Raw genomic sequence first — 27,486 nt, forward strand, 5'->3', positions numbered from 1 at the left:
TATGAATCTGATGACTCCAGGGACCTTCTAGGAGTGGAACCACACAGGATTTGGCCTTCTGCGTCTGGCTTATTTCACTGAGTGTGACGTCCTCAAGATGCGTCCACATCTGAAGCCTGTGATGGCTGAATCGTATTTCACCGTGTCCATGGACCGCCTTATGTTGATCCATGTATCTGTTCATTGGCAGTTGGTTTCCTTCTGCCCTTTCGCTGCTGTGAACACGGGTGCCAGGATCGGTTCTGGTCGTCTGTTTTCATTTCTCCTTTGACAATGCCCTTCACAACTGTAACGGCATCAAAGCTCCTTTCCACAGCTTCCAAGAGAGGATGAAGATTAGGAAAATTCACCAAGAGGAAGAAACAAGAATCTCAGGACCTCCCATGGAGAAGATGACTTACCTTTATTGAGCACCAACTACGTGACAGCCTCCAGCATTTTTTGCAATGGGGGGACAGAGTCTCACTCTATCGCCCAGGCTGGAGTACAGTGGCATGATCTCGGCTCAGTGCAACATCTGCCTCCCAGGTTCAAGCCATTCTTGTCCCTCAGCCTCCCAAGTAGATGGAATTACAGGCACGCACCACCACGCCCAGCTAATTTTTATATATTTTTTAGTAGAGACAGGGTTTCACCATGTTGGCCAGGCTGGTCTCAAACTCCTGACCTCAGACGATCCACCCACCTCAGCCTCCCAAAGTGGTGGGATCACAGGCATGAGTCATGGCGTCCATCCTAGGCCCTGGCATCTTTTGGAACGTTCTCATGTTAAACAACTTGTTCACAGCTGGTGAGTGGTAAAGCTGGGGGATGGATGCCAGTGTGTGAGCTGCAGAGATCACATCCAGTCCACTGTCTGCTTGCTTGCCTCTGATGACAGGCAGCTCACTACCCCATCACTGATTTTAGAGAAAAGAAAACGGGGTGGAAAAGCGCTGTCCCCGCCAACTTGGGATGATCAGGGAAGGCCTCTCAGAGAAGGGAACATTGGTGAGGAACAGCTTCCAGGCAGTGGGAACAGCAAGTGCCAAGGCCCCCAGGCAGGAGTGAGCTGGGTGTGCTCACTAGGCTGGAATGGGAAGCCTAGGGGAAGGGAGATCTAGGGGAAGGGAGATTTTATTTTTATTTTTTTTTATTTTTTGAGATAGAGTCTTGCTTTGCTGCCCAAGCTGGAGTGCAGTGGCGCAATCATCTTGGCTCACTGAAACCTCCGTCTCCCAGGTTCAAGGGATTCTCTTGCCTCAGCCTCCCGAGTAGTTGGAATTACAGGCATGCACCACCACACCCGGCTGATTTTTTTTGTTTTTTTTTTGTTTTGTTTTGTTTTTGAGACAGAGTCTCACTCTGTCACCAGGGCTGGAGTGCAGTGGCATGATCTTGGCTCACTGCAACCTCTGCCTCCCTAGTTCAAGCTATTCTCCTGCCTCAGCTTCCCGAATAGCTGGGACTACAGGCGCTCGCCACCACGCCCAGCTAAATTTTGTATTTTTAGTAGAGACAGGGTTTCACCATGTTGGCCAGCATGGTCTCAATTTCTTGACCTCGTGACCCGCCCGCCTCAGCCTCCCAAAGTGCTGGGATTACAGGCGTCAGCCACCAAGCCCGGCCGATTTTTTGTGTTTTTAGTAGAGATGAGGTTTTGCCATGTTACCCTGGCTGGTCTCGAATTCCTGAGCTCGGGCAATCTGCCCTCCTTGGCCTCCCAAAGTGCTAGGATTACAGGCGTGAGCCACCGCACCCGGCCAGAGCGGAGATTTTGAAAGCAGAGAATGTGACACCTGCCCCTGCCCAAATGACACTCACCTCCCATGCCTCAGTTTCCTATCTATACCCAAGGACAGACCCTAGGGAGGTTGAAGGTCCCTGGACGCCCTCGCTCCACCCACAAATTCCCTGTTAGGGACACCAGGATGCCACTGCCTCATTTGTCACTGCATCATATGCAGATGATGCCTTGGGGGAGGGGGTTCTGGGCCAACCCAGGACACACACGGGCCTTTCTGGGGGATTTCTCAGTTTCTGAGGAGGAAGCCTTGTAATTGCTCTAATTTCGATTTATAAATCAGGCGGCAGGTCCTGCTGCTTCCGTCTCTAATTTAATGTTTCCTGCGTGCAAGCATGGTGCTGTTAGCTCCAGCCAGACACACAGCCTGAACCTCGGGCCCAGGGTCTGAGGGGTTGCAGAGGGGGTCTCAGGCCTGCAGAGTGGTCTGGGGACCACTGCCTCCCTGGCTGAAGGCCTCCTGTGCACCCGGAGCTTGCATATATAATCCCTCTCTCAATGAGAGGGAGGCAGCGAGGTGTAGGGAACTCAGGCTGACCATGGGACCAGGCGTCCTGGGTTCTGGGTTGGAGTCCTTGTCTCCATTCAAAATGTGCAAAGCACCTGGAGCTGTGCAGTGCACACAGTAGGTGCTTAATAAGTGCTTCCGACGTTATTATTTCCCTGGATACCCCTGCTGCATACTGGGGAGGTGGTCACCATCATGTCCTGTTTTGCTAAAGAGAAAAATAAGTGACTCTGGTCTCACTCTCTGATCAATGGGCCTCAGTTTCCCCTTTGATACAATGAAGGCAAGCCCCGTTGAAATCTCAGACTCCCACTCATTCATTCCTTCATTCGTTCATTCATTCACCACATGTGTTGAGTGCTTACTGTCTGCTTGGCTCTGTTTTAAGCCTCGTGACACAGTGGAGTCCTGGACAGACCTGGGAACTTGACTGTCTTGGGGAGGAATTGGAAGAGAAACGAGTAAATGCATAAGAGAAAGTCCTATTGGTGAAAAGTTGAGCAAAGCCATCAAAACACGGTAAAGAGGGATGAGGAGGGGAGTTATTTTTATTTATATATTTAGTTTAGAGACAGGGTCTTGTTCTCTTATCCAAGCTGGAGTGCAGTGGCGCAATCCTAGCTCACTGCAGAGTGATTACTGAAATGAGGGGAGGCTGGGGAAACATTGGAATTGAGATTTGGGGTAGGTGAGGAAAGGAGCCATTTGGACATCTAGGGAAAGAATGCACAAGGCAGAGGGGACAGGCCGTGTACAGGCCCCGAGGCAGTACAAGCTCTGTGCAAAATCTACATATTCAGAGACGCTGGCTGTCCCAATAAAGCTGTACCCTTGGCATTTCAGAATGGAGCTGCCTCCTCCTCCAGGAAGCCCTCCTGGATCCTCAGTGACAATCATGATTAGGCTGAAGTAGCAAGGCAGGGAGGCAGTCCATGTCAGGCTCAGGGGCACCAGGCAGGGTGCAGGGAAGAGATCTAAGAGACCCCACTCACTCCCCCCAGGTCACACTCACTTGCCTTAAGACCCCTCCAATTAGGGGATCCTTGAGACATTAATGCTGTCCTGAGAGTTCTTCCAGGACAGCGGCACCTTCTTCTTAAAAGCTGGGGTTCAAATCCTGGCTCCACCATTTCCTGGCTGTGGGATCAGTGAAGTCACGGATCTCTGGGCCTCAGTTTCCACCCTTGAAAATGGAGTAACAGCATAATAGTCCTAGGATCGTGGGGGTGCATATAGCAGAGGCCTAATATGTTAAGTCATCATTATAATTATTAATATATGCGCAATACAGGGCTTATTTTGGGCAGCAGGCCCAGGGATGCTGGGTGGTTTTTGGAAAGGGCTCCACCCTCTCTGGGCGCCAGACTCCCCCAAATCCTCTCAGCAGCTCCAGGAGGGAATTGGAGGTTGAGAAAGGGTCCTCAACGGAATCCCTGCCCCATTCCGCGAAGAGTCAGGGGTCAAAGAACAGGGAGCGAGGAAGGGTCAGGACCATGCGGCCACCACTCCCCCAGCCCCGGGGCTCCAGGCGGTTAGCTCCGCGGAGGACCAGCTGGGCGGATTTAGCCGGCGCATCTGCCGCCTGAGCAGCTGCCGTTCTGGGGGGGCCGGAGGGGGATTTGGGACGAGGGAAAAATCTGTCCGAGGAGAATCGCGTCTGCGCGGCCCAGCTGCCGACTTGAGCTGGGGGGACACCCCGAATCCGCTCGGACCCCGGACCCCTCCCCCGCCGCGACCTCCCCCACGTGCCTCTAGGGGAGGGGGCGTCGGGGAGGCTCTGACGTCACACGTGGCCCCAGCCAATCGGAGCTGCCCTTTCGGCGCCCCCAGGGGATTCCCTGGCCTGAGCGGAGACCCGGGGTGCAACCTAGCAGCGAGGACCCCCCAACCTGGGGTTAAAGAGGGCCTGCACCTGGCCATGGAAACAGGCTGGGGGCCATTTGGGGAAGGGATGGGACCCAGGCGACCTCTCTGAGCGGCTGCCCGTGATCCTGACTCCAGCTCGGCCCAGAGAGGGCCAGGGACCCCCGGGAGTCACACAGCGGGGCGACGAGGCTAGTGGTCCTGATGGGTGCGCGCAGGCATTGGGGCGGGGCTTCCCTTCCTCGCAGGCGCCGGCAGTAAGGAGCCAGGCTCAGCCTCACCCCATCCCGGTGGCCCTGAAGGCCTTCTGACCTCCTCCGGGTCTCCCCGGGCCTCCTCGGACCCGGGGCCGCAGCCCGGGCCGCACTGGGAAGAAGGTGTCGGTGGCCGCGGGCGCCCGCAAAACCCGCACTGGAATCCACCCGGTCGGAGCAGGACGGGAGCGCTGCGCTGCCAACGCGCCCGCCCAGGCCGGGGAAACTGAGGCCCAGCGGGGCGGGGCTTTGCTCAGAATCCCACGGCTGGGAGGGCGCTGCTGGCTCTGGTGACCTCGGGCGAGGCCCTGCCCCTCCCTGGGCCTCCCTGGCCCGTCCTGCCACTGTCCTCCAGGTCAGGGCTCAGACAGCCAGGAGCCCTGGGCGGGAGGAGGGAGAGGCCTGGCCTGACCTTGCCCCGGTCCAGGACATGAAAGACCCATTCATGGTCGCAGAAGCCTCGGTGGCAGCTGAGCCACCGGTGGGGGTGGGGCCTCCCTCAAGGCCTTTGTCCCCGAGATCTCTCTGCCTAGAACTCCCTCCCTGCACACCCCTACGCCCACCCCCCTGCTTGGATCTATGGTCCCTCTAAGGCCTCCATGTCACCTCCTCGAGGTCCTCCTGGACCTCCAGCCAGTCTGTCTCAGCCTGCAGTTCTGTGCCCACTGGTTTCTGTATCCCCAGGCTAGACAAAAGGCACAGGGCAGATTTGTCTTGTTGACAGCTCAGTCCAGTATCTGGTACACAGTAGGTGCTCAATAAATGTTTGCTGAATGACTAGGGTGCAGAACTGCCCAGCTGGGCACAGCCAAGAAGGCAGGAGAGGGAGGGGATGCCAGGGGCTGGGCACAGCGCAGGGAAGGGAGTGTAGGTGGGAGGATGCAGATTCTAGACCTCAAGCCTCGGAGCTGGGGCTCGGCCCCCTCCCCTGTGGAGCAGGCCTCAGTGGCCCCCAGTGGGCAGGACACAGGGCGGGGTGGGGGCTGGACACCAGCAGGTGCCTTGGCTGATTTGCCTGGGATGCTAGGGCGGCCGGAAGGCGGGAAGGGCAAAACCACGAGCAGGAAGGACTGGCTGCTCCCGGAGGTTTGTGGTCACCAGGATGGCCCTGGGAACATGCCCAGGAATTGGAAGAGCCGGGCTGTCTCCATGGGTGCCAGGGAGCCTGCAGATTGCCATGGGTGGCCTGGGGAGCAGGGTTCAAGTCCTGATACCCAGTCCCCACTGAGTGGCTGCTGGAAGCCAGTGCACAACCTGTCTGGACCCCCTGGATGGCGCGGAGCCAGGGATGGGGCATAGTGGCCCCAGCACTCAGTAAGTGTGCAAGAAAAGTCACAAGCTACATAACAACAAAGTGCTGGCTGGGCTCAGTGGCTCATGCCTGTAATCCCAGCACTTTGGGAGGCCAAGGTGGGAGGATCGCTTGAGGCCAGTAGTTCAAGACCAGCCTGGGCAATGTAGCAAGACCCCAGTCTCTACAAATAATAATAACAAATTTTTTAAAAAAATCATCTATCCTCTCTCTCCCCCATTTCTCTATTATCTATCTAAATTATAGAAAAACAGAAAAGAGGCCAGGCGCGGTGACTCATGTCTGTAATCCCAGCACTTTGGGAGGCCAAGGTGGGCGGATCACCTGAGGTCAGGAGTTCGAGACCAGCCTGGCCAACATGATGATACCTCATCTCTACTAAAAATACAAAAATTAGCCAGGCATGGTGGCAGGTGCCTGTAATCCCCGCTACTTAGGAGGCTGAGGCAGGAGAACTGCTTGAACCCGGGAGGCGGAGGCTGCAGTGAGTCAAGATCATGCCACTGCAGTGTAGCCTGGGTGACAGAGCAAGACTCCATCTCAAAGAAAGAAAGAAAGAAAAAGATAAGAAAAACAGAAGAGACAAGAAAAAATAAGTGTTTACAGAGCATCTACTGTATCGAGAGAGGCCAGAGCGACCAGGACAGCACTCAGTCCAGTGGGGGAGACGTATAGGATCACATCCACATGGAAAGGTGCTTTGGACAGGAAGGGGCACTGAGGCACGGAGAGCAGCACCTGCTGTCCTGAATTATTCGAAGGGTCGGGAAGGTTACAGGAAGGTCTCTGAAACCTCCAGGCTCTGTCCTGGGGTCTCAAATTCATGGGGGAACCTGCAGTCCTCGAACTCCCCTCTGGGCCAGGTCCCACAGGGCGCTGGCGACAGAGGGGCAGGTCCGGGAGTCGTGAAACATGGAGATCTCTGCAGCCAGTTTGCTCAGGTTCAAAACCCCCTGACGCTCTCTAACTGGGTGACCTTGGACGAGACCTCCCTGTGCCTCAGTTTCCTGAAGTGTCGAGTGAGTGTTGCTAAATGGAATACTTGTGGATTGAAGAAATGGTCTCGTCTATGAAAGGGGCCACCCAGACTGCAGGGTTCCTGACAGCCTCATTGACCCCATGGGCTGGATGTGATTGGGGCTGGATCCTGGGGATGCGAGTTTGAACAGAGGGGACCAGGAGAGGAAGTTGGGGCGGCTCAATTAATAAGTCCACCACCTGGATCAAAGCAGGGTGACCCCCTTGGGTCTCCCCCCACAACTCACCCAAACGCCACCCACCGGCTCCGCCCTCCGCTCCGCTCCGCGCCGCGGTTGCTCCGGGCCGGGTTTTGCGCGGCTCCAGCCCGGCTTTGGGGAGGTGGGGGGTTGCTGGAAAGGGGGGGCGGAGGTGGCGGAGCCGCGAGTCGCAGCGGCGGCCGCGGCGGGCGGAGGAGATGCGGCCGCGGCGCGCCCCCGGTCCGGCCGCCGCGCAGCGTCCCCCCCGGAGCCGACGCCAGCGCGCGGGGGGCCGGGGCTGAGCCCCCTCCCCCAGCGCAGCGCCGCTGGCCCGGGGGCGGGGAGAGCGCGCCCCCCCAGCACCCCTCCCCAGCCGGGGATGCCGGGCTGAGCGGCCCGGCCGGGACAGGTGCGCGCACGGACCCCCCCAGCCCGCGCCCTCCCGCCCTCGCGCCTCCCGCCCCCGCTGGGGGGGCCGAAAGGCTGGCTGGGGTGGCCGGGTCAGGCGCTAGGATTGGGGGGCCTGCGGGCCCTGCCACTGGAGGGGACGGATTTGGGGCCAGGGAGGGGGTTTGGGAAGCGCTAGAACGAGGGGGGGAATCTCTCAGCCACACCACTGGGGAGGGGACCGGATTGGAGTGGGGGTCGCTGGCCGTATGGAGGGGTCCGGTGGGGGTCCGGTGGCATCGCTTTGGAGGGGCTGGATTTTGGCCTGGGGCGCTCCCTGAGGCTCCATTATGGGGGTGTCTAATGGCACCGCAACGTGGGGGGGGGGCGCTTGGATTGTTGACTGGGGGCCTGTATGTGCAGCTAGGTTGGGGGTTCTGTCGGCACCGCAGCGGGTGGAGATTTTGTCCTGGGGGGGCCCGGAGGAGATACAATAATGAGGTTCGCGGCTGCGCCGCTGGGGAGCTGGATTGGGGCCCAGGTGGGGGGTTCGGGGCAGGCAGGGGGCCTGTTGGTCGGGGGTTGGGGGTGGCGTTGGGGGGCGGGGTCCTGAGAGCCGAGTCGAGGCGACCCGGAGCTGGGGTGGGGGTCCTGGCGGCGGGAGGCCCCTCCGCCCCACTTCGCGTCCAGCAGCCGCACCTTGGGCGCCCGAGTCCTCTCCGGCCTCCTGTCCAGCCCAGAACAGGACGAGTCCCGGGTCCAGGCCGCGGGGCAGGGGTCGCAGTGGTGTTGGAAGGGAGGGCCGGCCGGTCCGGATCTCCCCCGCTGCAGTGCGGGCCTTGGGGTTCGGGGCCCCCCAAGAGCTGACAAAAGGACAAAGAAAACGTCTATCTCCAAGCGCGCCGGGATGGGTGGGGGGCGCCGAGTGTGGCCCCCTCCCGCGGGCGCTGATTGGTCCCCGGGGCGAGGGTCACGTGCCCTCCTCTCCTGCTCTCCGCCTCTGGGCGCTCTCCGAGTTTGGGGCATCTCCCAGAGGGGGCGCTACCGTCATGAACCCCCACCTCTGCCCGGGCCGGGTTAATGCTGGAGCTAGGAGCGTTTGCGGGAGTCCTAGGGTTGGGGGAGGGATTCGCAGACCCTCGCCCCCGCCCCCAGGTGGCCCTCTCTCTCTCGCTGAGGTCTTTGACATCCTCTACCTGAGGCTGTCATCTTTGACCCCTAGACTGGAGCGGAACGGGGGCTTGGAGTTATTGGGGTGCTCTGAGGCTTTGGGGTTCTGGGTTTGAGTTTAAGGAGGGAGAGAGACTCATGGCTGTGGTGGCTGAAGGGGGTCCCTGCCCCATTTGCAAAATTGCATTTCGGTCTGTTTTTCTGTGTTCCTTCAGCTTGTCAGAAGGTCCAAATTCCCTCTCCAAAATACAAATTCAGGACCCCTGGGGCATCCCCCTTGCCCTGAAACCCTTTCCCACGTACCAGGAGACCGGTTTCTTTCAGGGGCGGGACTTCAGGATGTACCTGAACAATTGCTTTAAACTCTACTTATGAAGAGTGCAGGTTGTGGGGTGAGGGAGGGGATGGCTGGGGCCAAGGCTGAGTTGGAACCCATCTGGGAGGGGGTCTTAAACTCTCCGGGAAGTTGTCTGGGAGTCACTGTCACCCACACGGAGATGCCTCGGATATTGGGTAGGTGGCAGCCTGGCGTCAGCCTCTTGTCTGTTCTGAACCGGCCCATTCCCAACAGCAGGTGGGGAAACTGAGGCCCGAGGAAGCCGCTGAAACCCAAGAGCCCTCCTGCATCCCAGCTCCTCGCCGAGGGTTGCCCTGAAGCTCTGCTCCTCTCTTCTTCCCCTTGACTCTGGGCTATGTAGGATTCAGACCTGGAGCTTTGAGAGGAGGCGCTTCGCTGTGTGGCCTCAGGCTGGTCCCTAGTCCTCTCTGGGCTTCAGTCACCCCAGGAGATGCGCTTTGGTTTTGGACTGGAGTGGGAGGAGGTGAGGAAGAGAGGGGTCACTTGAGACTGTCTTGATCTGTGCCTGCTCCACTTTGACTCTGGTTCCCTCACCAGGCTCCGCTGGGGCTGAGCCCCGACAGGATCTTAGGGTCCGTGTCACCTCTTCTGCTTTGAAGTGAGTTGTCTCCAAGCCTAGGTGTCCAGTCCCCCCAGGAGGGGCCTTTCCCCCTGAGAACTCTGTCCTCGCCTCTGTCCGATGGGCATAGAAGGGGCTGGAGATGTGGCATGTCCTCTGCAGTGGCCACACCGGGCTGGCGGCCGGAGTTTGCTGGGGTTACCCGGACTGGGCCTGGAAGATAGAAATCAAACTGCCCTTGGAAAGGTGACCATGACGTCAGCCTGCAGGACAGGTGAGCTGGATCCCTGGGGACTGAAGGATTTTGCTGGTCACCGCCCGTCTCCCGGGAAGGAAGGTGTCCCGAGCTGACCCTGGGCGTGGCCCTGTCCTGTGGGCCCAGAAAGGGAGATGCTGGAGGGAGAAACTTCCAGGGCAGTGGTCAGGACAGGTGGGAGCAGGGAAGGCTGCCTGGAGGAGGGAGTACTGGGACTGGGCTTGAAGGAGAAGGATTCTGCCAGGAGGAGAGGGGGACAGGCATTGCAGGCAGAGGGAACAGCAAGGATCATCACAGTGGGGTATGTTGGAGGAGCCCTGAGTGGCTGGACTGTTTAAGAGGACCGTGAGGTAGGCAGTAGCCTTGAATGCCAAGCCGAGGAGCGAACTTTATCCTAAGGGCAATGGGGAGCCATGGAAGGTTATAGAGCAGGGGAGGGGCATGAGTCACATTTCAGATCTTGAGGAGGGGTAGCTATGAGGAGACAGGCTCCTTGGAAACCAAATGCGTTGCTGGAAGGAGTGGTGAGCCGCCCCCCGTGGGAGGCAGGCCAGAGGGGTTGGACGGCTGTCTTTCCAGAACCCTGGATTAATAATCCTGATATTGGTCTGGCCCAAGTGATCTCCTGGATTTTTTTTTTTTTTCAGTTTCCAGGTACTGTGGGTTTTCTGAACTGCTGTAGTATTTAAGATACCAGGGTTCTGAGATTCTCGGTATTTAAGGGGTTGTGGGCTCTCAGGCTGTGACTCCTCCAAAACCCAGCTGTGATTTGGTTGGGCTGTGGCTTTCTCTTGGCCGTGGTGGTGCGTTTCTTCCCTCCCTGTCTTCATGTAGCAGCAGTAGGGAAACTGAGGCTCAAAGCAGCCCAGGACTCAGGCACCAGCCACCAGCCCCACGTCCTCTGGCTGAATTATCCCAAAACAGACCCTTCACCCTAGACGCCCTCACCATCATGAACGGTGGTGTTGGCCACGGATGTGTGGCCATAGCAACCCAGGCACGCAGTCCTCTTTCGTTATCACAGTCCTTCATCACCTCTCTTTCAGGGACATCCAGATGAAGTGGCAGACATTAGGACAAGTAAGAAAGTGGTGGTGGCTCACGCCTGTAATCCCAGCACTTTGGGAGGCCGAGGAGGGAGGATCACCTGAGGTCAGGAGTTCAAGACCAGCCTGGCCAACATGGTGAAACCCCGTCTCTACTAAAAAAAAAAAAAATTAGCTGAGCATGGTGGCAGGTGCCTGTAATCCCAGCTACTCGGGTGGCTGAGACAGGAGAATCACTTGAACCCCGGAAGCGGAGGTTGCAGTGAGCCGAGATCACGCCATTGCACTCCAACCTGGGCAACAAGAGCAAAACTCTGTCTCAAAAAAAAAAAAACAAGAAAGTTACATGAGGCCGGGTGCAGTGGCTGACGCCTGTAATCCCAACACTTTGGGAGGCCGAGGCAGGAGGATCACTTAAGGCCAGGAGTTCAAGACCCGCCTGGCCAACATGGCGAAACCCCGTCTCTACTAAAAATACAAAAATTAGCTGGGCATGGTGGCGCACGCCTGTAATCCCAGCTACCCAGGAGGCTGAGGCAGGAGAATCGCTTGAACCCAGCAGGCAGAGGTCGCAAGGAGCCGAGATCGTGCCACTACACTCCAGCCTGGAGAACAGAGCGAGACTCTGTCTCAAAAAAAAAAAAAAAAGGAAAAAGAAAAAGTAAGAGACTTAGGAGGCTGGGGACCACCTTTATGACTCTTTGGCAGGGACATGGGGCCCCACTACTTGCCACCCTCAATGCCCCTTCTCCATCTGGCCCCAGGGTCCAAAGGTGGCCACCCCAGGGCCCCACTGGGAGGTAAAGCCCACTCTAGACTACATTTCCCAGGATGCACCATGGCCCGGCTAAGCCAGCCTTCTAAGGGCGGACCTAGGAGGGAGCTTCCCAAATACAGGAGCCCAGAGGAGGATTGTGGGTTCTCAGGTGGGCCTGGTTCCAGTCAATTAGGTCAATCAGTTAGTTAACAAATGCTGCCAGTGGCCCCCATGTGCTGTGTCCTGTGCTGGGTGATGCTAGGATCCCAGAGAGGTAACCTTAACTCTGCTGTCTATTTGGAGGGCTTCCAGGCCAGAGGAAGAGAAACAGGGGCAGGCACTGGCCCCCTGTGCTATGTGGGTTTGGGGCTAGGGCAGAGGGAGCAACTGGGGCTAGGGAAAGCTGTACTCTGCCTCATGGATGAGGGAAGATGTACCAGGAAGGGGCATTGTAGCTAGGGCCATGATGGATGTTTAGGAGTTCACTAGGGGGTGGCCACATGTTTTCTGATGATTGCAGAAGAACCTCCCTCCCCTGAAGGCCATGGACTCAGAGTCCCTGGGGAAGTTGAAGTAGCCATTCTGAATTATCGCCCTTATAGGCAGCCGTAGCATTTGGATCAGACTGACTTGAGATTGAATCAATTTCTTCTCTCACTTACTTATGCCCCCTCTCTGAGCCTCACTTTCCCCATCTGTAAAACAGAGGTTGCTATTCTGCCTCCCTTAGGATTGACCATTTAAACAAGAGGATGCAGGCAAAATGCCAAATATAGTTCTGCTGGGTTTCTGACTCCAGAAAAAGGAACAACCTTGCAAAGCAGAAACGTGGGGCTTCTGGCCATGATCTCATTTGGAGCTGTGGGAGCATTGCTTGCATTTAACAAGTGGACTGATGTTTAGTGAGCACCTATTAAGTGCCAGGTACCTCGGACCCAGTAATGACCAAGGGAGACTACTGCGTCCGGCCCTTGTCGAATTCCCAGCTGGGCGGGGGGCAGGGGGCAGGGGAGCACAGACACTAACTACAGAAAGGGCAAGGTCAATCAGGTATAGTCAGTGCCCTGAAGGCAATTATCCTGCAAGTGGCTGAGAAGGGCAGGGCTGTGTTCACTGAGGCTGTCGGTTAGGGTGTCTCTGAGGAGGTGACATTTGAGCTGAGACCTGGAAGATGAGAAGGAGCTGGTCATGCAGAGATCTTGGGAAGCAGCACTCCAGGCAGAGGGCACGGCCGGTGCAAAGGCCCTGGGGCAGGACCTCACCTGGCGTGTTGCAGGAACACCAAGTAGGCCAGTATGGCTGGCAGAGCACGGAGGGGAGAGTGGGAGGAGGGAAGGGCAAGGAGAGTACGGGGCCAGTCATGCAGGGCCTTGTGGGCTGCAGTGAGGACTTGAGCTTCGACCCCCGGGGAGGTGGGAGCCATGGAGGGCTGCGGGAAGAGGAGGGACGGGACCTGACTCTTGGTGCCCTCTGGTGGCAGCTTTGGGGAAGACAGACAGGGGGCGAGGCTGGAATTGAGGACCAGGTCCTGTAATAATTGATCGGGGCCGGCCAGGCAAGGGTAATAGAGGGGGGACAAGTGGATGGATAGGGGACAGATTTTTGGAGTCACCCACAAAACTTGCTGAGATGGATGTGCAGAGGCTGAAAGCCCCTTTCTCTGGGGGCAGGGCAGTGCTGTGGTTAAGAGCTCAGCGTCTGGACTCCTGGGCCCAGGTTCAAATCCCAGCTTGGCCATTTCCGGGCTGTGCGACCTTGGCCCCATCCCTTGCCCAGCCTGGCCCCGAGTTTTCCCACCTGTGGAATGGTCAGAAGAGCCCCTGTCACCTACCCTGCTGGGCTAAGTGAGGGACAGGGCTGCGAACACGGGGTAGGCACCCTGTAAGTGTTTGCTGTTGTCCCTCTTTGAAGGTCGGAGCTTCAGGCTCTGGGGAGCAGTGAGGCACAGATGGGGGTGACAGGTTCCCTGAGATGACCCAGCAAACTGGGGGCCCCTTCCCCTCGAACACTATTCTCCACAGTCTGACGGTTCTCAAGCCCCATCCCCCAGCGCCCACGTCACTCTGCCAGCCCCTCCACCATTCCTGAGCCCTGACTCACCAGGACTTGTGGTCCGCTCTGACCCCGGGGCCTTTCCCCTGGGACCTATTTCCCGCCTTTGTCTTCTTCAAGTTCATTCGCCAGATCTTCCGTTCCCAGCAGCACTTGGCACTCCCTGAGACCCCCCACCCCCATTCCCCACCACCTCTCTCAGCGGGGCCCCCTCCAGGCCTCTCACACTGGTCCCGGCCACTTGGGGATCCCCAGCCTCTGGGGAGGGGCAGTGACTGGAGGAATTCTGGGGGAGGAGTTCAGCAGTGGGGGGAAGGGCGCCCAGAACCCCAAGTTGGAGGGGAAGGGCTCCTCATTTTCTGCACCTAGATCAAGCCCCCAAAGGCCGGGCCATCTTTCTTCCTCCCTAAGTGGAGTCCCTATAACAGAGCCTTAGTCCCCTCTGAACCCCACAACTAGGTCTCAAGCTCAGGACCCAGCCCTCTGTACTTCCTCCCAATTGGGTCTGAAGGGACAACCTGTCCGTCCCCAAACCTGCTTGGGAATCTGTGGGTGCTCGACGCCCCAGCCCCAGCCTGGATTCCCTTGGAGCCCCAGCCCCCTTGAGCCACCCCCTCCTGGGTCCCTTAATTACCTGCTGGGTATAAATGACACTTCAATTTCCTCTGAATGGTGGTTGCAACCCCCCCAGCCACCCATTCCTAATTACAAGTTGCTGTTTCCGACTTGCCTCCTGGTGGCCCAATTTCAAAACAGTGATTAAAATTAATTACCTGGGAGCCCCCTCCCTGGAGGGGAGAGCCCCAGGAGCCCCGGAGATGCATCCGTGTCCCCACTGGAGGTTCTGCATGGGCTCCCACACCCTGGCTTCCCGAGTGGCCTGGGGACAGGGACAGCCTCTCTCTGGGTCTCTGCTTGCTTATCTGTGAAATATTTCAGCTGGCCAGATGCGGTGGCTCACACCTATAATCCAACACTTTGAGAGGCCGAGGTGGGTGGATCACTAGAGATCAGGAGTTCGAGACCAGCCTGACCAACCTGGTGAAACCCTGTCTCTACTAAAAATACAAAAATTAGCCGGGCATAGTGGCGCGTGCGTGTAATCCCAGCTACTTGGAGGCTGTGGCAGGAGAGTTGCTTGAACCCAAGAGGAGGAGGTTGCAGTGAACCTAGATCGTGCCACTGCACTCCAGCCTGGGTGACAGAGCGAGACTCTGTCTCAAAAAAAAAAAAAAAATTTAGGGTGTGCCACCATCATGGGCAGGTGGCACATTGTGAGCACTTGGAAAATGTCAACAAGAGGTGGCCTCACACAGTGGCTCACGTCTTTAATCCCAACACCTTGGGAGGCTGACGCAGGAGAATTGTTTGAGCCCGAGTTCAAGACCAGCCTGAGTATCATACCCCCTCTCTACAAAAAATACAAAAAATTAGCCAGGTGTGGTGGTGCACACCTGTAGTCCCGGTTACTCAGAAGGCTGAGGCAGGAGGATCCGGTGAGCCTGGGAGGTGGAGGTTGCAGTGAGCCGAGATCATGCCACTGCACTCCAGCCTGGGTGACAGAGACCCTGTCTCAAAAAAAAAAAAAAAAAAAATGTCAGCAAGAAGCAAGATCACGTTTGCATCCATGGTACCCTTATGTGCTATGTGACCTCAGCAAAATGGCTTAACCTCTCTGAGCTTCAGTTTTTCCATCTGCAAACAGGGATGAGGGTGCTGGTCTCTGAGGGTTGATGCCGGCAGGAAATAAGTTCATATGTGGGAAAAGCATGGCGCATAGTAGGTGCAGCCTTCCTAAATCTGATCTTGAATTCCTGCTCTCCTGGCCTGCTGTGAGTTGAATGTGGAAGGCGGCTCAGGGTAGAGTCCCATCCTCTGCAAAAGAGACACTCGGCATTAATTGAGTGCTTCCTGCATGCTGAGCTCTGTGCCAATCCCTGGACACACACAACCCTGAGCCTGGCTGAGTCTCCAGCCATATTGGTGCACAGTAGGTGTTCAAGAAGTCTGGAATGAACATATCCTTGCAACTATTTTAATATTTATTTATTTATTTATTTGTTTGTTTATTTGAGACGGAGTCTTACTGTCGCCCAGGCTGGAGTGCAGTGGTGCGATCTCAGCTCACTGTATCCTCCGCCTCTCGGGTTCAAGCGATTCTCCTGCCTCCGCCTCCCAAGTAGCTGGGATTACAGGCGCCCGCCATCATGCCCGGCTAATTTTTGTATTTTTAGTAGAGACAGGGGTTTCACCATGTTGGCCAGGCTGGTCTCGAACTCCTGACCTCAGGTGATCTGCCCGCCTCGGCCTCCCAGTGTCGGGATTACAGGAGTGAGCTACGGCGCCTGGCCAACTATTTTATTTTTAAATTATTATTATTATTATCATTAGTATTATTATTGGAGTCAGGGCTCTCACTCTGTCGTCCAGGCTGGAGTGCAGCGAGGCCATCACAGCTCACTGTAGCCTTGACGGGCTGTGATGATCGTGTGAGTGATCCTCCCACCTCAGCCTCCCAAGTAGCACGTCGTACCACACTCAGCTAATTATTATTATTATTTTTTAGAAATGGGGTCTGGCTGTGTTGCCCCGTCTGGTCTCGAACTGGCCTCAAGAGATCCTCCTGCCTCAGTCTCCCAAAGTACTGGGATCACAGGTGTGAGCCACCTCACCCAGCCTCCCTGGAACTATTTTATAAGTGGGGGCTCTTCCTGGGACATTCATTCAGCTGATTTGTTGAGCACCTACTGTGTGCCAGGCCCCATGCTGGGCACTGGGGTCACAGCAGTAACTGAGACAGACCCCTGCCCTTGTGGAGCCAATATTTTTATCCTCATCTCTCAGAGGAGGAAACAAGCTCAAGAGACGGGAGGGTTCTAACCCAAGGCAGCACAGCAGTCACGACAGTTAAGCACCTATCATGGGTCGCTCATTTACCCCTCATGAGAAGCTGATGTGGATGGTTATCATGCTTGGTTCGCTGATGGGGAAACTGAGGCTCTGAGAACTGAGGACTCGGGAGGGAAGGTCAAGAGTGGAGGGGAGGCCAGGCGCCGTGGCTCACGCCTGTAATCCCAGCACTTTGGGAGGCCGAGGGAGGCGGATCATGAGGTCAGGAGATCGAGACCATCCTGGCTAACATGGTGAAACCCCGTCTCTACTAAAAATACAAAAAATTAGCCGGACGTGTGTGGCGGGTGCCTGTAGTCCCAGCTACTCGGGAGGCTGAGGTAGGAGAATGGCGTGAACCCGGGAGGCGGAGCTTGCAGTGAGCCGAGATTTCGCCACTGCACTCCAGCCTGGGCGACAGAGCTAGACTCTGCCTCAAAAAAAAAAAAAAAAAAAAAAAAGAGTGGAGGGGAGGCCGGGTGCAGTGGCTCACACCTGTAATCCCAGCACTTTCGGAGGCCGAGTTGGGCAGATCACCTGAGGTCAGGAGTTCAAGACCAGCCTGGCCAACATGGTGAAACCCCATCTGTACTAAAAATACAAAAATTAGCCAGGTGTGGTGGCATGCACCTGTAATTCCAGCTACTCAGGAGGCTGAGGCAGGAGAATCGCTTGAATCCGGAAGGCGGAGGTTGCAGTGAGCCTAGATTGTGCCACTGCACTCTAGCCTGGGCAACACAGCGAGGCTGCTTCAGAAAAAAAAAAAAAAAAAAAAAAAAAAGGTGGAGGGGAGGCTCATAAGCCGCCTCCCAGGCTGGGCAGGGATGAGTTAACCAACATCCAGTAGGATGGGGGACACGGGGGCCTCTCTCTTCTGCCCCATCCCCATGCCCGGGCCCCAGGGACTCCCTCCAGCCTTCCTGCCAAGTTCCTAGACAGCCCCAGAGCCTGGCTGGGCTGTGATGGGGGCGACCCAGGCAGCTGGAGGGGCAGCTGTAAGCAGAGCCCGTAACCAGACCTGGATGGCCCTGGGGCCCGGCTGCCGGGACCAGGTTACTCGATCCCCCGGGGGACGCTGGCCCCGGAGCCAGAATCCTGGGGCGGCCGGGACGATAGGGAGCTCCTTGTATGGAACTGGAGACAGACATCCCACCCCCGTCCCTTGTGTTGTGGCAGATGGAGAAATGGAGGCTCCAAGCCTGCCTGGGATCACTGTCTTTTATCTTGGAACAGAGAGGCCCAGAGAGGGTGTGTAGCTGGCCTAAGGTCACACAGCAAGGTCATTTAACCTAAAGTGAATGCCTGTGTGCCAGGCCCTGAGCTAGTGTCTTTATTTTATGGACAAGAAAAAAAAAAGAGGCTGGCCGGCCACAGTGGCTCACACCTGTAATCCCAGCAATTTGGGAGGCCGAGGTGGCAGGATCACTTGAGGCCAAGAGTTCAAGACCAGCCTGGCCAACATAGCGAAACCCTGCCTCTACAAGAAGTACAAAAATGAGCTGGGCAGGGTGACGCACACCTATGATCCCAGCTTACTGGGGAGGCTGAGACAGGAGGATTGCTTGAGCCAGGGAAGTTGAGATTGCAGTGAGCTATGATGGCACCACTGTACTCAGCCTGGGCGACAGAGCAAGACCCTGTCCTTAGAAACAAACAAGAAATGACGCTGAGTGTCCTGTCTGAGTGAAGGGGAGAGCCCCTGGAGTCCTTTCTGTGACGTGCCAGCCTCCCCATCCACCTTGACCTCCTGTCCCTTCCTCTAGTGGTCCCAGTCTCCACGCTTTTTCCTCTACAGTTCCTTCCCCTTGGAGCACCTTCCTCACCTTGTCACGGGGTCTCCCCTTCGACCTTCAGGCTTTAGCTCAGATATCCCCTCCTCTAATCATTCCTCATGTTTTTATGGTCATGCTTATTATTGTGAGAAGCTATCGAGTTCCGATATTGGTTGACGTATGTAGTGTATCCCCGTCTCCCCATGGGACTGGGAGCCCCATAAGGGTAGGGCTTTGTAGCTGTCTCGGTCACGCTGTGTCCCCATGCCCGAACACATGTGTCTGGTATACAGCTGGTGCCCAATAATTACTAATCCAATGAGTAAGTGAATGACTTCCAATCTGGGGTACAGGGAGCCAGAGCTGGCTGCAGTTGCTTCCAGGTTGGCGGTTGAGTGAAGATGAGGGCAGGGTGGTTGTGGCTGGGGGAACCCATGGAAACTGAGGCCCAGCCAGGGCAGTCAGAGAAGGCTTCCTGGAGGTGGGGACACGCATGCATGGCCTTGACTGGTGAGCAGGAGTCAGCTGTAGAGCTTGGAGGACAGAGAGTGAGGTTACTATGCCTGGCTGGGTGGGAGGGCAGCTGGGCCTTGAGAAGGCTAAAAAGGTTCCCCAGCAGAGGGGACAGACTGAGCCAAGGTCTGCAGGGAGAGGCTGGAAATGCCTGATAGTAGGTGAGGGCAAGAAGAAGCTTCAAGTTATTCCCAGGGCAGGAGATGTCCTTGAACACTGAGGTATTAAAAAAAAATTGGTTCCAGGCTGGGCGCGGTGGCTCATGCCTGTAATCCCAGCACTTTAGGAGGCCGAGGTGGGCGGATCATGAGGTCAGGAGATCGAGACCATCCTGGCTAACATGGTGAAAACCCGTCTCTACTAAAAATACAAAAAATTAGCCAGGCGTGGTGGCGGGCGCCTGTAGTCCCAGCTACTCAGGAGGCTGAGGAAGGAGAATGGCGTGAACCCGGGAGGCGGAGCTTGCAGTGAGTCGAGATCAAGCCACTGCACTCCAGCCTGGGTGACAGAGCGAGACTCCATCTCAAAAAAGAAAGAAAGAAAAAAAGAAAGTAGAACTTCCCTGCTAAGGCAAAAAAAAAAAGGGCCGGGCGCGGTGGCTCACACCTGTCATCCCAGCACTTTGGGAGGCCGAGGCAGGCGGATCACCTTAGGTCAGGAGTTCAAGACCAGCCTGGCCAAACATGGTGAAACCCTGTTGCTACTAAAAATAAAAAGTTAGCTGGGTGTGGTGACAGGCACCTGTAATCCCAGCTACTCAGGAGGCTGAGGCAGGAGAATTGCTTGAACCCGGGAGGTGGAGGTTGCAGTGAGCCGAGATCTCACCAGTGCACTCCATCCAGCCTGCGCAAAAAGAGTAAGACTCCATCTCAAAAAAAAAGAAAAAAAAAAAAGAATTTTAGCTACAGACCAGCTATCAGGAAACAAAAAAGATGTAGAAAAAAACATATTTCACCTGCCGCATATTGGTTCAGATGATACTCTTTCTTCCTCATGGAGGTGCTTTAGGGTTGAATTTTAAATCACCCACAGTGTACAGAGATGGGGAAACTGAAGCCTGGAGAAGGGAAGTGACTGCGGTCAAACAGCTGAGGCAGAGCCGGGGTTTGAACCTGGGCTGTGCGGTTCTGGAGCCAAAGCTCTTCTTCTGGGACCTCTTCAGCTGCCAATGTTTTCTGTCCGGGCCTCAGTTTCCCCGGACCTCAGTTCCTGGGCCTCAGTTTCCCCAACCAGCCAGTGAGACTGGACTGAGCAGAGCAGGGCAGGGCAGGATGGCTTGTTGATGGTGCCCCTGGTTCACTGGGATCTTTGTTGTTGTTGTTGTTGTTTTTGAGACAGAGTCTCACTCTGTTGCCCAGGCAATGGCGCAATCTCTGCTCACTGCAACCTCCGCCTCCCGGGTTGCCGTGATTGTGCAATGGCACGATCTCGGTTCACTGCAACCTCTGCCTCCCGGGTTCAAGCAATTCTCCTGCCCCAGCCTCCCGAGTAGCTGGGATTACAGGCGCGCGCCACTACACCCGGCTCATTTTTCGTATTTTTAGTAAAGATGGGGTTTCACCATCTTGGCCAGGCTGGTCTCGAACTCCTGACCTCAGGTGATCCACCCCCGGCCCCCTGGGCCTCCCAAAGTGTTGGGCTTACAGGCATGGCTGACCATGTCTGGCCTCATTATTTTTTTCTTTTCCTTTTTCTTTTTTATTTTTTTGAGATGGAGTGTCGCTCTGTCGTCCAGGCTGGAGTGCAGTGGTGCAATCTCAGCTCACTGTGACCTCCGCTTCCCGAATTCAAGCGACTCTCCTGTCTCAGCCTCCTGAGTAGCTGGGACCACAGGTGCATGCCACTGCGCCCAGCTAATTTTTCTACTTTTAGTAGAGACGGGGGTTCACAATATTGACCAGGCTGGTCTCAAACTCCTGACCTTGTGATCCGCCTGCCTCGGCCTCCCAAAGTGCTGGGTACAGGCGTGAGCCACCGTGCCCGGCCCTAGGCGATTATTTTGCTTGGGGACTCCATACATGAAGCTGCCCCTCTCAGAGTCTGTGATGCACGTGGTTCCCCGCAGGATCTTGCTCAGGTGCAGGCCTGGGTGAGCGGGCCTGGGCCTGGGACTCTGCATTTCTGACAGTGGGGTCCATGCTGCTGTTCTGAGACCCACACTCCCAGCAGCACACGGGCCTGAGTGTGACGGGGGAGGAGAGGAGGGCATAGCGTGGGGAGGGCGGAGGCGTCTGGGTTCCAGGAAGGTCGAAGGGGAGCCTCTCTTAGATGACGTGAAGTGAGGAAGTGAGTTGTGTGTGTATCTGGGGGAACTCACAAAGCAGAGGGCACAGCCTGGGGTAAGGCCCTAGGGCAGGACCATGCCTGGCCTGTCGGAGGAACAGCACGGAGGCCCGTGTGGCTGAAGCCAAGTGACGAGTGGGAGGGAGGGAGAAGGGGAGGGTAGACAGGGCATGGGGCGGGTCGTACAGGGCCTTGTGGGCTGCAGGGAAGACTCCGGCTTCGACCCCGAGGCAGGTGGGAGCCACGGAGGGATAAGGGCAGAGGAGAGACGGGACCTGACTCGTGTGCTCAGAGGCGTCCTCTGGTGGCTGCTTCGGGAAGGACAGCCTGGGGATCAGGGCGGAGGGGACTGGGCTGGGCTGGGCTGGGCTGGGCTGGGCTGGGCTGGGCTGGGCTGGGCTGGGCTGGGCTGGGCCAGGCTGGGCCAGGCCGGCGGGGAAGGGAGTGGCCACGGTATGGACGGGAAGTGGTGAGAGTTCTGCATAAACTCGAAGGCAGAGGCCGCAGGAGTGGCTGATGCTGGCTGTGAGGCTGGTGGAATGGGGTGTGGCGGGGAAGTCAGGATGAGCTCCAGGTGTGGCCTAAGCCATCAGCTGAGACGGAGGACGCAGGAGAAGTGGGGCCGGGTGGGGGTACATGGCCCATCCGTTGACCCCGATCGGATCGGTAACCTCAGTGCCACTCCAGCGAGAACCCCATTAGAGTTTTGTTTTATTTGTTGTCTTGGAACTCACAACCGGATCCTAAAACTTACACTGAAGCCTCGGGGGCCAAGAGCAGCCCAGACACACCGGCCTGGAGGAGAGAAGGCTGGGGGAGAGTTACCCCAGGAAATTCAGGCCCGTGACGGGGTGACAGTAGCCAGGGCGGTGCGGTTCTGGGGTCGTGCCCAGCATGGCTGAGGGTGAGACTTCATGAGCCCTGTGTCTGGAGCGGCGGAGGGGAAGCTGTACCCCGAATCCGGAGCTGGGGGAGGCCTGGCTAGAGTCAGGACGGTGGGTGTCATCGGGTGTAGACGGGGTTTAGAGCCCCAGGAGTGGACAAGGCCGCCCAAGAGGGGTGTGAGTCGAGGGAAAAGAGAGCCGGAGAGCCGGCCGTTGAGAGGGGGGCAGGGCAGAAAGGTGGGAGTGAGGCTGGCGAGTGTAGGACATCGGGGGCCGCCAGAAGACAGAGCTTCCAGGAAGAGGAGCTGAACTAGGGGGTCCCCGAGGACGTTTCCATTCCTGAGCCTCAGTTTCCACATCTGCACAGTGGGCTGTGTTTGCAGAGCTGGAGCGACAGCCGGGGGCCCCCTGGAGGGAACTGTTGCTTTGCGGCCCCTCTCCCCCAACAAGGAGCCCCCGTAGAGGACATGCAAGTCCCCAGGGTTGCAGGCAGGAGCCCTCCAACCCCTGGGGCACGCAGACATGTGGGTGCACAGGTGCCCCGGAGAACCCCGCACGCCACAGGGTGCACCCGCCAGCCCCGTGGCTTCCTGTGACCAGGTGTCCGGCAGCCGCAGCGTGGCAGGTGGTGGGGCCGCTTCCAGGCAGGCAGGCGCCGAGCGGCTGCTGGCAGAGGCTCCTCGAGTTTCACGGAGAGAAGCAGATGGTTTTGGGGGTAGGGGGAGGCGCACAGGCCTCGGGTAACCCCAGATCGAGGGGGTAAACTGAAGCTAAGTAGATGGGGTTCGCTGTGAACTGGCCTGGACTCCCCGCGGTAAACATTTGGGGTTCAGTTGTGTGTTATTATCAAAATAAGCAAAATTGAGCGGGATCTGTGGGCTCCGCTGATCCCTGATTTCGGGCAAATGACTTCACCTTTCCGTGCCTCAGTTTCTCAGTCTGTATAAGGGACCTATTAAGAGAACTCACCAGGCTGGGTGCGGTGGCTCACACCTGTAATCCCAGCACTTGGGGAGGCTGAGGAGGGTGGATCACTTGAGGCCAGGAGTTCAAAACCAGCCTAGGCAACATGGTGAATCCCCGTCTCTACTAAAAATACAAAAATTAGCTGGGTGGGGATGTGGGTGCCTGTAATCCCAGCTACTCAGGAGGCTGAGGCAGGAGAATTGCTTGAACCTGGGAAGGCGAAGTTGCAATGAGCTGAGATCATGCCACTGTACTCCAGCATGGGCCACAGAGCGAGACTCTGTCTCCAAAAAAAAAAAAAGCATTCACCCCTTGGGGGTGTTGTGAAGATTAAATGAGTTAATTTAAGTACTTATGACAATACCTGGCACCTAGCAAGTGCTTTGTGTTTGCTAGGTGTTTTTTTTTTTTTTTTTTTTTTGAGGCGGGGCCCCCCCCTTTCCCCCCGGCTGGAGTGCAGTGGCGCGATCTCGGCTCACTGCAAGCTCCGCCTCCCGGGTTCATGCCATTCTCTTGCCTCAGCCTCCCGAGTAGCTGGGACTACAGGTGCCCGCCAGCACGCCCGGCTAATTTTTTTTGTATTTTTAGTAGAGACGCGGTTTCACCTTGTTAGCCAGGATGGTCTCGATCTCCTGACCTCATGATCCACCCACCTCGGCCTCCCAAAGTGCTGAGATTACAGGTATGAGCCACTGCGCCGGCCTGTTGTTGTTATTTTATTTTATTTTTTTGAGACAGGGTCTCACTTGGTCGCCCAGACTAGAGGACAGTGGCCCAGTCATAACTCATTGCATTCTTGAACTCCTGGGCTCAAGCGATCCTCCTGCTTCAGCCTCACAAGTAGCTGGGACTACAGGCATGTGCCGCCACGCCTGGTTAATTTCTTATTTCCTGTAGAAATTGTGACGGGGTGTCTCACTATGTTGCCCAGGCTGGTCTCAAACTCCTGAGCTCAAGCAATCCTCTTGCTTTGGCCTCCCAAAGTGTTTTACAAAATTAATACAAAAATTAACCGGGCGTGGAAGTGCACACCTGTAATCCCAGCTTCTTGGGAGGCTGAGACACGAGAATCACTCGAACCTGGGAGGTGGAGGTTGTAGTGAGCTGATAGTGAGCCACTGCACTCCAGCCTGGGCCACAGAGTGACTCTGTCCCCGCCCCCGCCCCCCTGCCCGCCAAAAAAAAAAAAAAAAAAAGCCAGGCATGGTGGTGCACACCTATGGTCCCAGCTACTCGAGAGGCTGAGGCAGGAAGATTGCTTGAGTCCAGAAGTTCAAGGCTGCAGTGAGTGGTGATTGTGCCACTGTACTCCAGCCTGGGCAACAGAGCCAGACCCTGTCTCTTTAAACAATGTTTAAAGAAATAGTTTCTAGAGTTAAGTATTATTCTGATAAAACTCAAGATGAGGCCGGGCGCAGTGGCTCACACCTGTAATCCAAGCACTTTGGGAGGCCGAGGTGGGTGAATCATGAGGTCAGGAGATCGAGACCATCCTGGCTAACATGGTGAAGCCCAGTCTCTACTAAAAAATACAAAAAATTAGCCGGGCGTGGTGGTGGCAGGAGCCTGTAGTCCTAGCTACTGGGGAGGCTGAGGCAGGAGAATGGCGTGAACCCAGGAGGCGGAGCTTGCAGTGAGCCGAGATGGCGCCACTGCACTCCAGTCTGGGCGACATAGCAAGACTCCATCTCAAAAAAAAAAAAAAAAAAAAAACCACCACCAACAACAACAAGATGAAAGACACACCATGTCACACCCATTAGGATGGCTACTGTCAAAAAACTGGAAGGTAGCCGGGTACAGCAGCTCACACCTGTAATCTTCGCACTTTGGGAGGCCAAGGCGGGCAGATCACCTGATGTCAGGAGTTCGAGACCATCCTGGCCAACATGGTGAATCCTTGTCTGTACTAAAAATACAAAAATTAGCCAGGTGTGGTGGCACGCGCCTGTGGTCCCAGGTACTCGGGGGGCTGAGGCGGGAGGATCGCTTGAACCTGGGAGGCGGAGATTGTGGTGGACTGAGATCACGCCACTGCACTCCAGCCTGGGAGACAGAGCGAGACTCCATCTCAAAAAAATAATAAGAATGAAGGGCATGGTGGCTCACACCTGTAATCCTAGCACTTTGGGAGGCTGAGGTGGGCGGATTGCATAAGGTCAGGAGTTGAAGACCAGCCTGACCAACATGGTGAAACCCCGTGTATACTAAAAATACAAAAAAAAAATTAGCCGGGCATGGTGGCATGCACCTAGAGTCCCAGCTACCTGGGAGGCTGAGAAAGGAGAATGGCTTGAACCCGGGAAGCGGAGGTTGCAGTGAGCTGAGATCATGCCACTGCACTCCAGCCTGGGAGACAGAGCGAGACTCTGTCTCAAAAAAAGGAAAAAAAAAAAAGGAAGGAAATCCTGACACAGGTCACAGTGTGGATGCATCTTGAGGCACTCACGCTCAGTGAGAGAAGCCAGACGCGAAAGGACAAACACTGTGTGATCCCACTCCTAGGAAGTGCCTAGAGTCATCAGGTCCACAGAGACAGCAGGATGGGAGGTGCCAGGGGCTGGGGAGGGGGGTGAGGAGTGAGTGTTTCATGGGGACAGAATTTCAGTTTGGGAAGTTGAGGAAGTTCTGGAGATGGTGGTGGTGATGGTTGCACAATTATGTGGGTGTTCTTAATGCCACTGAACTGTGTGTACTTAAAAACAGTAAGGGCCCACCAGGCGCCGTGGCTCACAACTGTAATCCCGGCACTTTGGGAGGCCAAGGTGAGTGGATCACCTGAGGTCAGGAGTTCAAGACCAGCCTGGCCAATATGGCGAAACCTTATCTCTAGTAAAAATACAAAAATTAGCCGGGTATGGTGGCGGGCACTTGTGATCCCAGCTACTCGGGAGGCTGAGACAAGAGAATTGCTTGAACCCGGGAAGCTGAGGTTGCAGTGAGCCGAGATCGCGCCATTGCACTCCGGCCTGGGCGACAGAGCAAGACTCTTGTCTCCAAAAAAAGAAAAAAAAAGAGCAATCACCCCTTGGGGGTGTTATGAAGATTAAATGAGTTAATTTAAGTACTTATGACAATGCCTGGCACCTAGCAAGTGCTTTGTGTTTGCTAGGTGTTTTTTTGTTGTTTTAATTCAATTTTATTGTATTATTTTGAGACAGGGTCTCACTCAGTCGCCCAGACTGGAGTACAGTGGCCCAATCATAACTCATTGCATTCTTGAACTCCTGGGCTCAAGCGATCCTCCTGCTTCAGCCTCACAAGTAGCTGGGACTACAGGCATGTGCCGCCACGCCTGGTTAATTTTTTATGTTCTGTAGAGATTATGCGGGGGTGTCTCACTATGTTGCCCAGGCTAGTCTCAAACTCCTGAGCTCAAGTGATCCTCTTGCCTTGGCCTCCCAAAGTGCTTTACAAAATTAATACAAAAACTAACCAGGCGTGGCAGTGCACACCTGTAATCCCAGCTTCTCAGGAGGCTGAGACACAAGAATCGCTTGAACCTGGGAGGTGGAGGTTGCAGTGAGCCGAGATCATACCATTGCACCCCAGCCTGGGCGACAGAGTGAGACTCTGTCCACCTTCCCCTGCGTCCCCCCCCCCGAAAAAAATAAAAAGCCAGGCATGGTGGTGCACACCTATGGTCCCAGCTACTCAGGAGGTTGAGGCAGGAGGATTGCTTAAGCCTGGAAGTTCAAGGCTGCAGTGAGTGGCGATCGTGCCACTGTACTCCAGCCTGGGCAACAGAGCCAGACCCTGTCTCTTAAAACAATGTTTAAAGAAATAGTTTCTAGAATTAAATATTATTCTGATAAAACACAAGAGGAAAGACACACCGTGTCACACCCATTAGGATGGCTACTGTCAAAAAACCGGAAGGTGGCCGGGCATGGTGGCTCACACCTGTAATCCTCGCACTTTGGGAGGCCAAGGTGAGTGAATCCCCTGGGGTCAGGAGTTCGAGACCAGCCTGGCCAACATGGTGAATCCCTGTCTGTACTAAAAATACAAAAATTAGCTGGGCACGGTGGCATGTGCCTGTGGTCTCAGGTACTTGGGATGTTGAGGCGGGAGGATCGCTTGAACCCGGGAGGCAGAGATTGCGGTGAACCAAGAAGATGCCACTGCACTCCAGCCTGGGTGACAGAGCGAGACTCCATCTCAAAAAAATAATAAGAATGAAGGAGGCTGGGCATGGTGGCTCACACCTGTAATTCCAGCACTTTGGGAGGCCGAGGTGGGTGGATTGCATGAGGTCAGGAGCTCAAGACCAGCTTGACCAACATGGTGAAATCCCACGTGTACTAAAAATACAAAAAAATTTAGCCGGGCATGGTGGCGTGCACCTGCAGTCCCAGCTACCTGGGAGGCTGAGAAAGGGGAATCGCTTGAACCTGGGAGGCCGAGGTTGCAGTGAGCCGAGATGGCACCACTGCACTCCAGCCTGGGTGACAGAGCAAGACTCTGTCTCAAATAATAATACTACTAATAATAGTTAAATGAAAATGGTTAAGATGACAGCTTTTATGTTATATATATTTTAGCCATTTTTTTTAAAGGCACAGGGCAGACAGGGCTCTTAGTTAGGTTCTGGGGTAGGGGCTAGAAAGGCCTCTGTCATGAGGGGAGGGTCTGTCATGAGGGGAGGGAGGGTAGG

General features: G+C 55.9%; 1 protein-coding gene across 1 annotated transcript in view; it reads left to right on the plus strand.

Annotated features, from left to right (window-relative positions):
• Positions 1-8,622: 8,622 nt before the first annotated feature.
• The window catches only part of SEMA6B (semaphorin 6B), a 35,282-nt gene continuing 16,418 nt past the window's right edge, over positions 8,623-27,486 (plus strand). Inside the window, exon 1 of the mRNA XM_032177655.2 lies at positions 8,623-9,685. Coding sequence (XP_032033546.1) covers positions 9,532-9,685 — 154 coding nt within the window. The 5' untranslated portion in view covers positions 8,623-9,531. The remainder of the gene's footprint in view (positions 9,686-27,486) is intronic.

The sequence above is a fragment of the Hylobates moloch genome, unplaced genomic scaffold (assembly GCF_009828535.3).
Source record: "Hylobates moloch isolate HMO894 unplaced genomic scaffold, HMol_V3 SCAFFOLD_15, whole genome shotgun sequence".
In the NCBI taxonomy this organism is placed as follows: Eukaryota; Metazoa; Chordata; class Mammalia; order Primates; family Hylobatidae; genus Hylobates; species Hylobates moloch.